The 11,164-nt window shown below is 39.9% G+C and overlaps 1 protein-coding gene across 5 annotated transcripts in view; it reads left to right on the top strand.

The window, feature by feature from the left end:
* The window catches only part of LOC124281677 (band 4.1-like protein 5), an 84,704-nt gene continuing 73,540 nt past the window's right edge, over positions 1-11,164 (top strand). For all 5 annotated transcript variants that reach the window (XR_006899958.1, XM_046717626.1, XM_046717627.1 and 2 more), the window contains exon 1: positions 1-293. Coding sequence is in view for 4 of the 5 variants with exons in the window: in XM_046717626.1 (XP_046573582.1) it covers positions 144-293 (150 nt within the window). In the remaining variant the exon portion in view is untranslated. The remainder of the gene's footprint in view (positions 294-11,164) is intronic.

Raw genomic sequence — 11,164 nt, 5'->3', positions numbered from 1 at the left:
TCGGAGATGACAGTGAGGTTGATTTGGAAAGGGTCCTGTGAATCATGCGGGTTTTAGGGAAAGCAATTTTGTAATTTGTAGCCATGAAGTGATGAAGCCTAATTAAGGAGTTACCAGTGTGTGTTTGAGACTGACCTAGCAATATGTCGGCCTTTTTCCGTTTTCTGAGCAAGCGACGAAGCCGAAGGGGGCGCAAAAATAGGACGGATCTTGGTCACCCCGCCAAGAAAAAGAATGTGTTGACTTGCACTGTGATGCTGCTCGATGGCACGGATTTTACTGTCGATATAAATGTAAGTATCATATTCGTACTTAACATTCCTTCGTATGCAGAGTCATCATGTGTAAATTGGCAATAAGAGAGTAACAAACTTGAGGGGTGGAGTGACGATCATCATCGGATGTCGACAACTTCCTGAAACACAGTTTACAGGTGTGAAATATTTCGTGAGCTCGACAGGTGAGCTTCGTGGAAATAGTTTTGTTTGGTAATTAACAACTTGTTGAACTTAACGTTTTGAACATGTTGTGATCGGTTCATGAATTTAAAACAGAAAGGCATCACTTCTTTCACAGGTTTGAGCTAAATATAAGACGACTTGAGTCATTCTTTCTAAATTTAAGAGGGTCAACTTGACACTGTCTCCTGTTATTTCAAGAAGGACGTTGTTGCATTAGTTTTACCGTATTCATCTAAATAATGCATGATATTTTTAGACTTTATAAAGGCAAAACATATTTCTACTGTGGGTCATTATCCTGTTCAATTTTGAGTTTCAAGGGTAGATAAAGATCTATTTTTGTTTCACTTAAGCAAGGAGTGTAAATATTTGTACCTCAGCCATTGAGCTAATTTCTTCTGCACCTGTAGGAGAACCAAGAATATACAAAAAGTGTATGCTGAATTATGTTGTTAGAATTAGCTGGGACCGAAATGGTAAAGAATTTGTTGCATGCACTGTATCACAGCAGTTTGCCAGGCCCATTGTTTTGAATAAACTTAAATGCACTTTGTCACTTTGTTTAGCATTCTGATATGAGCAGTTGACAACACTTCTCCGTTCGCTGTCCGGACTGTAAAATCATGACATCACTCTGTCCAATGTATTATTCTACTTTACTTGATCTTATTTTGTACATTTCATGGTTGGTAGTTCCTCATGAACTTGTTTACCGAACTGATGACGAAGTAGTTTGAATATTCTGGACAATTTTATGTGTTGCATTGTTGTATAATCAGAAACTTCAAACCTTTTATGTGATCAGAACTTATCGCATATTTACTTGATGTTTCCCATGAGATATCACCCATACACATTGAGAGGAGTCTGAGTAGACACAAGGCAGACGCCAAACAACATAGTATCATCTCAGCTGGCCTGTTCAGGAAAATCTTCTCAACTGTTATGAGTTCTCTTCCTACATGAAACCCCTCATGTATGCATATATTGTGTTCATTCCAGAACAGATTTTTGAGGGACAGCCAGGTCACTCTCTTCCTTCATTGATAGTTCTAAATGTCAGTGAGCCACAGATCAACCAGCGAGCTTGCTTGCATCCTGTCAGACTGACTGTTGTCGTTGTGTTGCAATTATTATCATATATGTTGCTTCATCGTACCCACTTTTGAAGCTGCTTCTAGCAGCTAACGCGAACAAAACTCGTATATGAATGCAGCCTCAGAAATTTGTGTGTATGTGTGAAGTCTAGTCCAGATTGGTGAAAATATTGTGCTACTAGGAGTTGAAACATGTTTGAATGTTTACAGTTCCTGTCAGTTTTATTCAGCTCCAATTCAAAGCAAAATATAAGCAGTGAATACTGGTTGAGAATTATAGCCACCGGTGTATTTCGACTTTGTCTTCCCCACACAATGTAGTAGTCTGGGGCTAGTGGACCAGTGTGATGCTAGAAGACATGTATCATGCCTGCCAGTAACTGAAGGCTTGTGTTGTGATATGCATACCTTATTCATCACGTGGCAGAGGATCAGGTAGGACAAGACACAGGTAGAATGTGAATTGTGTTCATTTACATTCTACTGGCTGCCAAAATCCCATTAAAAGAAATTTATTGCTCCACTTTCAATGCAAATATGATTATCATTATGTGCCCACTGATTCTTGTATGTCAGTTGTATATATAAAAGGAATCACATTTCTGATTAATAATAATAATAACTATAATAATACTTTATTACCTTGAAAGGAATTCACTTCTCATCATTACTGAGCTCTTGTACAAAAGCAATAAAGGACAAGCAACACCACAAGTAACAAATGATGCATAAAACATGCGCACTCGACATCCATACACATATCTTTTTGATCATTTAAAAGACGAATGCTGAAAGGAATGAATGTATTTTGACCTCAATTGGTTTTAGAACGCAGTACTAAATATCTCCTTCCAGAAGGGAGCTTGACATATTCACTGTGTAACACATGATCTGGATTAGACAAAATTGTCATAGATAATTTCAAAACTCTTTTGTCATAAAGATACAACAACAACAGATTGTTACACTAAGGAAACTCCTGCTATTTTAGGGGGCGGTGGGGTAGCCTAGTGGTTAAAGCGTTCACTCGTCACGCCGCAGACACGGGTTTGATTCCATACATGGATACAATGTGTGAAGCCCATTTCTGGTGTCCGGCTGTGATATTGCTGGAATATTGCTAAAAGCGGCGTAAAACCAAACTCACTCACTCCTGCTATTTTATCCTTAATCAAAACAGTATTTTCTAAATGAGATTTGTTAACCTGAGATAAGGGGCCATACCAACATTGGAACGAAAAAGTTAAAACGCTTTCAACGAAACATTGATAACAGAGGGATAATACATGTTCATTTTTGTTAAAAGATCACAACTTGCACAGGAAATGTAATCTCAGCATCTGTATATACATTCCAATTCAATTTACTATCTATAATTGTGCCAAGGTATTTATGATCATTTACAATTTCCACATCATCACCATTGATACACAGAGGGCTTGTAATATTTTGATTGTTCCTGAAATTGATAATAAGTTCTTATCCCTAGCAAGAATTGAGTGGTATAGTTTGTCAGAGCTCACACGCACACAGTACTTTATCCATAACGAAACGATTAAAATTTACAAGCACAAAACAACCAGTTGGGGAGTCCATGTTAATTTAGGGAACCATGCAGTGGATTATCATGGTTGTTTTTTCCCAACTGCTGCTTGAAGACTCAAACGCCGATTCTATGTATGTTTACCTATAAACCATGTGACCAGACTTTGGAGATGTCACACACGGACTGTTGAGATGGCATCCGTGGTATGTTCAGTAGAACCGTAGTTGGTTGTGAGACAGGAGGCTGTGTGGAAGGACTCCGACACAGTGGAGGTATTATGTTTATCAGCTGTTTGGACAGTGGTTTGATAACCTCGTGATATTTATGACTTGTGGTGTGTGGTTGTAGGTGAGTATATCCCATACCAGTATATCCCATACCAGTATATCCCATACCAGTATATCTTGTCTTAGTCACTGATGCCAAGACAGACGATTCTAACGGCTGTGGAACCCAGATAATTAATATCAAGAATCCTTGCAGGAATTATAATGGTCCTGTAAATTGGTAAAGTAAACTGTACTGTAGGATTGGATAATAATTATGCTCACTATAGGATATTTTTATATCATGTCAAACCCTGTATCCCCCACAAGTTTACACCAGTCAAAACATACACAGATCTTTGGATCAACATTGCCAATATTCTCAGACTGGTGAGAAGCTGACATGTATATTGTACCTACAAGGAGTCATGTTTCAGGGCCACTCCGAAATGTGCTCACAGTGTCTCTCTTGGACGTTGATCAATGTGAAATACTGAATAATCTATGATATAAGCTATCAGTCAAACATGGATGCACCATGTTAATATTGAATGAGAATCAAATCCTTGCTGAGACCTCTAAATGCTGGTAATGTTAGTGGTTTAGTCTTATCATGTCAGCTGAATATTCATGATCTAGCAGATGAAGTGTTTCAGTAGGAATTATTCACTTATGGCGTCCCATGGTTGAAACTTTTACACACAGCGATATTCCAGTTTTCCACGTAAGAAAAATAATAATGGTTTCATGTCTGAGTGGTCGTGAATAATTGATACAAATGGTCTTTGTTCAGACAAGCGGTCAAGGCTCATTGCTTGCCTTTAGACTTTTCTTGTTACAATTGTTAACCGGCTCATTCTCTGGTGGTCTCACGGCACAAATTGTGCAGGAAAATGCTGCTTGATTACACAAGTCTCTGTTATTTCCTGCTTTGAAATGTGCTACTGTAATTGACGATGGACTATCTGAAATCGGTACAACAACCTTAACTACTGTGTGTTATTTGGTGTTTACACAGCCATTACAGTCTGATACTTCAGCCAGTCAGATTTCTAAGTTTAGCTAATAGCTGCCATAAACTTTTATTACATCTACCGTAAATGTAAAGTGACAAGATTCGACTCTTCCAGGTCGTCAACAGTTATTGCACAGATTGACATTACATTCACGACCTTCCATAGCTTACTTTCACTGGCTTTTGCTATTCTGTTGTTGTCAATTTCCAATTGTCATATTTTACCTTTACTGACAAATATTCTTAAAACTTGGTGATCAAGGTTCACATAGGTATTTCAGAGCTGATGACAGATTATCGTTTTTGTTAAATGACAGATATACTGGTGATAGTTAACTGTACCCACGGCACATTATAATTGTAACTCAAGGTGTTAGTCGTGACACAAACGTGTATAGAATGGATTCCGGACTGATGATTGTTGCATTCAAAGAGACAATGTCACTTTTTTTACCAAATTCTTAATAAGTTCCTGTGATTAAAATTACAATGAAATCATTCAGGATGCGGCATGTTTCATTACTTGCATGAACCTCATTTTATTGTAAGGACCCTTGAAAATAGTAATTTGAGGTCATGTAGACCTGTTGTTAGTAGGTCAAGGTACAATCCTGGTGACATGACTCCGTGCTTCTTGTGGGTATTAGGCTATTATCTACCCATGGTGGACAAATTCTATTGTCTGTTCTAGTTGTACTTTCCCCCTATGTATATTTGTTGAAGGTTTCAGCGATGTATTTCAGTTGTGTAGATTTCGATTGTACATTTCAGTTATATAAGTTTCAGTAATATGTGTCAGTTGTATATTTCAGTTGTGTATTTAAGCAGTTGTATATTAGTTGTGTATTTCAGCAGTTGTATATTACAGTTGTGTATTTCAGCAGTTGTATATCCCAGCAGTGTATGACCTGTAAGTAACACACCAACCAACCCGTCCAGCCGAGGGCTCAGCCTCACAATACTCAGTCACGCTTACTGCTGATTGTTACCTGGGGATGACATGGGGGTGGGGACGTTCTTTGTGTGCTGGACACAAGTGTTTGAAGGTTACATAAGCTAATTTGAATGTGATGGTTTCGGAATCAAAAGCGAAAAGATCTTTATGGTGATGGCTTGAAGCATTAGCCTGGGGGAAGAGATTGGCTGTGGACCTGATGGGGAACTCTCTGTGAAGTCATGGGTTGATGATGCTGGATATAGTGATGACTTGGTCAGATAGATCAACTCATTGACTGGGGCACAGTGTAAGTACTGAAGGCATGAGGCCTACCTCGGTATGTCATGACAGTGTCATCAGTGGTGAATGTGTCAGGCAGATGGGGTTGAGTGAGAGGACAGTGTAAGCTCAGCATGTGTGACTGTCAAGTTTTAAATAAAGAAGTCTGTTAACTGATACTATATTTATGTTCAGTGTGTGGAATTTATGCTGGTCCTGTCGTCCCTGGCTAGTAAAAAATCATCAGGACCACTAAATAAATGTATTGATAATTAAGTTAATGTATGAATGTTATTTTGGACCAGTGAAGTACTGACGGGACCACTGATCATTGTGTACTCACTGGTCCTGGGATCTGGCGGGAAATGTTGAAAGGTTTCTTTCCCTGATGTTATGTAGTTTTATAGCCAGGTCACCAACTCATTTATTTCTGGAGCATATGTTTTGAAGTGTAGTTGGTGTAGTGTAATGTTTGGCCATCAAGAAATATAAAGATGACTACAGTGAGAGTGACAGTGTTTTAAACATCTACTCCCTCCCTGTACACAGCACACCACTTCCACATTCCTCAGAAAACCCTTGAAATTCTGTAGCATGAATGAGTTAGATCCGTAGTCTCTGATAACTAGGACAGTTTACCCTTGTCCTTGCCAGTAGTTTGTTTTGGATGACATTTCACAGTGGTGTTTACTGGTCCAGAGAGGGTAACCCCCCCCCCAGTGCTGCTTGTCGGGGTTCATCCTGTGCCCTAGTCTGCCTGTCTCCCCAGTCCCTCACCTGTGTTAATCTTACTGATGCCTTTACCCCTCCCTCTCTTTTTTTTCTCTCTCTTTCTGTCCAAATTATGTATATTCAGAAACTAAGCCCTCTCCTCCAACCCACACTGTTTCCTCTATACACACACCCTTTAAACCCACCCCTTCCATTCCAACCCTCATCAAGTGAACCAAGTCTTGGCCATGTGTGATCCTGTCATCAACTGTGACCCCCATGACACTGTTAGTGTCAGTTTGATGCAGTGGCTGGTGGTGTGCAACAGGTGGCCATTCTGAAGTGTCCGCTCCCCACATCACAGTGGTACAAGGTGAACAGGAAAATCCAGGATCCTTGCCTCGGCCTATGTGTCAAGAAGTGATGATTACACAGACCTACATTCAAATACTGTTGGAGTAGATGGGTAAAACCTCAGTCTCACTGATGCCAGAACTTTCATATCACATCATATTTGTTTTCAGAAACTGCAGTAGTCTGACTTGCATGGCCTGTATAAGATATATTTGTTTCAGGGTCTGTATGACAGACTGGTACACCCTGTGAATGGAAGCATTTGAGGGCTCTTAATTTTGAACCAGTTTTCAATACTGTAACTTTGATACAAGTTGGAACTAGATAAAACTGACAACTCTTTGTTGTGTTCAAGCTGTACTGGCTGTTAACATAGAGCAACACTGATATACTGTCTCTTCTGGTCTTCTGGACCAATCTTTAAACAATTATAGTCTAAGGCTCCATCATTTGCTGTCATCACTCCCTCACAGAGGTCCAGCACCACCCTGGTGGGTCTTCTCAGCACCAGACCCCGTTTACCTGTATGGGACCCCTCCTTCCCCTGTACCAGACCCCGTTTACCTGTATGGGACCCCTCCTTCCCCTGTACCAGACCCCGTTTACCTGTATGGGACCCCTCCTTCCCCTGTACCAGACCCTGTTTACCTGTATGGGACCCCTCCTTCCCCTGTACCAGACCCCGTTTACCTGTATGGGACCCCTCCTTCCCCTGTACCAGACCCCGTTTACCTGTATGGGACCCCTCCTTCCCCTGTACCAGACCCCCCATTTACCTGTATGGGACCCCTCCTTCCCCTGTACCAGACCCCCCATTCACCTGTACCAAACTGCTCTTTGATGACAACACCGACAGGTATTGTGGCCTTAAGCCAGTGTTATAAAGGCCCATGAGTTAAGATGGGAGGCTTATGTAGCAGTTACAATAGAGGGTATTACTACAATGACTTCAGGTGTAATATGTGTTGGGATTACCTCAGTCCTGTACAGTCTGCCCTGCAGGAGTCCCTCTTGTTATTGCAAGTCGCAGGACTTATGCTCATGTCCTCAGAGTTGAACTACCGGAGCACTTGTTTTCATAACATTGTCTGACAAAACAGATGCTAGCATGTGGAGCATTGTAGCAGTTTGTTTAAACTGATGACACACAAATAAGTTCACAGTACTCTATATGGTACGAATAACATTGTCTGGACTGATTTGTCTCCCTTGGTTCAAGGCAACCCTTGCAATTTGTTGACCATTCTGTTAGAAATTCTAAAGTGGATAAGAATAGATGCAGACTTGCCAATATGGCTAAAATCAATGATCACTGGAAACATTAGGGTGATGTTTACTGAATACTGATCTTTAGAACTTGCTGAGTTCAGGAAAACTTTTGCAGAGATGATGCTATAGGTCATTGTCCAAATGTCCTGTTCAGAAAGTGACAACTTGCCAGCTCACCTCTCCTCAGTCTTTCATAATACAAAGGTCAGTACACAGATTTTTCACTATGGACGCCTTTCATCAGATGTCTGTTGTACTTCACAAGATATTCAATTAGTGATATACATTGTCAGTCACTCAGACTAAATGTCAGACATTAGGTGGCAGTGCCAGGCAAAATGTCAAAAGGTCACAATGTTTTTTGAGTGGAACTATCAACCTTCATTTATGAGATCATATAATTGCTTTGACATTTCTGAAACCGTGGTAATTATGAGAGCTATTCAACTATCAGTTCATGGTTAAATCATGTTGACATATCTAAAATCATGTATGGATGACAAGAGTTGAGTTTTATCCAGATTTGTGCTTGTGTTAGGTTCGGTCTCTCATCCTGGTCTTTATAGACCCTGAAATTGAACAAACTTATCCCACAACTCTCAGGTTGAAGTCTTCAATACTTAGGCAAGTCTGGATGTGTGGATAGTCTTGGCTTACACCAGATATAAACTTCTTCACTATTGAATAATAATAACAATAAGGGTATTTGTAATCTGCTGAATTCATGGACGACCGAACACTGGTGTACCGCCATACGTCTTTAAACAAGACATACTGCAGTATATCTTTCTAAGAACAGATAGATTTGGTAAAAACATATTTCACGTTTGTGATTGTCTCTATTGTTTAAGTGAAATGTGCACAAGACTTTCATTCGCAACTTATGTTTTCCTTCATTAATGTTTGACAAAATGGCATACTTTACAGACTTTAAATTGTAAAAAAGATGAAAAGAACCCCTAACTATCCAACCTAGTTTGAGATTGCTGTCATCAGATCCATCATATTGTGTTTAGAGACTCAGTGTGTAGAAAACAGGATCTGTCTGCATGTTCAATCAGTGTCACTCAATGTGAAACATGGTAGCTCCCAATATATCGCAGGATGTATAAGATATTGCAATACAATCCTTTTGCCAATCCACATAGTAAGACAACTTGTGTTGTAGTAACTGTTGCCCCACCTTCCGTCCTTCCATTGCTGTCTGTGGGTGACACCTTTTACAATGTCACACAGATGATTGCTGAATTAGGTCACTAGAAGATCCTGACAAATTGTAAACTGTTGGTCACAGAGAAAGGCAACGCACTGGTTCACACACTACCTGCAAGTCGACTGATCTGTCACAGGCACAACACCATTCAACTGTAGAAACTTTAGGATTTGTCCGGAGGACTGGTCACTGGTCCTAGTTCACTGGTCCGGCTTGAACCTAGCAAATGTTGACCCCATTTACCTTTTCTGTCAGCTTTACCAGTTACAATTTGAGCAAAATTGAAACATTTCGAACCATTTGAGAATTATGATGTTGGAATGAGGGCTACCATTATAGGTGTAAAGGTTGCAGTGATCAAGTGTGATTCACCTCAACCCTTACATCAAATAACTGTCATTACTTCTTCCAGTCTGACTATAATTACTTTGAACTTGTTAGGTAGGTCAAACGGCTGTGCTGGAGTCACTTGGCTGGGAATGGTTTCACAGCCTGGTGGTACGATTCTCTTTTACAGTGGTAGCTGGAGGGTGGGACATGGTGATGCTGTATCAGAGCCCGATGGGACATGGTGATGCTGTATCACAGCTTGGTGGGACATGGTGATGCTGTATCACAGCACTTCTGAACATGCCTGAACTTTGTCAACACAGACTTTTCAACAAGACAGTAAAGTTGTGCAGAGACAGACATGATGTACACCAGAATGACCAAGTCAGCAATATTGTGGCTATTAGACATTTTAAGCAATCTGTCTGCATGAGACAAAACAGTATTACAATTAGAGCGTGTTGATAGGGATACGGTGACACGTAGGGATCAGGTGATGAGTGGACAGAACAGTTTGAGCAGCGCAGCAGAAATACAATACACCATAACGCACCCAAGGACCCTGGAAATGAACATTACAATATTGAATTTCACTGAATGATGAACCTGACATCTCATTCAACTTTGGTTTTAAGTTAGCAGTGTGCTCTAGTTGTCAGGTGGTAACAAGTGCTCATGTTTCGTCCCAATACGCAAATTTAGAACAGAAACGTGTTAAATTAACTCAGTTGTTTATGTCTAGAAGGTCACATTGATATATATATACAAGTGAACAACTGGTAGGTGAACCATGTACAGTGTAGTGTTAGGAGGTGCAGTGAAGGTTATGTTACAAGAATGACATGTTTTGATATAGAGGGTTATCGTCACTCCAGGGACACCTGTACTTGTTGAAGAGGAGTGGGCCTATGGATATATTTAAAATTATTCATTTTTAAAAAAAAGATACCGTGATATGTTCTTGTCAAGTCATTCATATTGTTCCAAGATATTATCATTCATGTATTCATTCATTCGCTTGATATACAAACAACGAAATGCTGATGTACAACAAATGTATACAACACTCATGTTCTGTTAATGTATGGATGATATTGATTGTTCCCTTATGAACTTGTGTCAAAGTAGTTTTAATGGGCTTGTAACAGATTGGGGATTATTTTCGATAAATGCCACAGTGAACTTGCTACTTGGACTAAACCACTCTGAATGAGTCAGTATTGAATTGATTGGTTTATAGTTTCTATAAATGATATTTCCACTAGCCTATATTCCTCTGATAACAAATATCTCCTGCTACACAATGCCCGAGAGGCACTCATCTACCGAGAAACACGCTATTTTGATGACATGTTGGTTTTTTAAAATTTTCCTAAATAATTAATGCCTGCTCAGTGGCCGATATTCTGCTGATAAGTCGGCAGCAGATGTCAATATATATTGCCAGATGCAGTTTGTCTTGTAAGTTTTCCTCTGGTCTGGAGAATCAGCATACAGTCGTATTCTAGTTTGCATCTACTGACAATATTTCTAGGAAGACTGAATATAGCTGGTAGACTAAGTATCTGACACTGCCTGTAGGCAGAAGGGCATGAATGATCACTGATGTTGATGTGGTCAGGAATAGTGTGACGTCTTGGTGCAGATGACGGACATTTCAGTAATCCTGTGTTCACGAATGGTGTT

Source organism: Haliotis rubra, unplaced genomic scaffold (genome assembly GCF_003918875.1).
Source record: "Haliotis rubra isolate DU_JTF1 unplaced genomic scaffold, ASM391887v1 Scf288, whole genome shotgun sequence".
Lineage (NCBI taxonomy): Eukaryota > Metazoa > Mollusca > Gastropoda > Lepetellida > Haliotidae > Haliotis > Haliotis rubra.
This window is presented reverse-complemented; position numbering and strand designations above follow the sequence as displayed.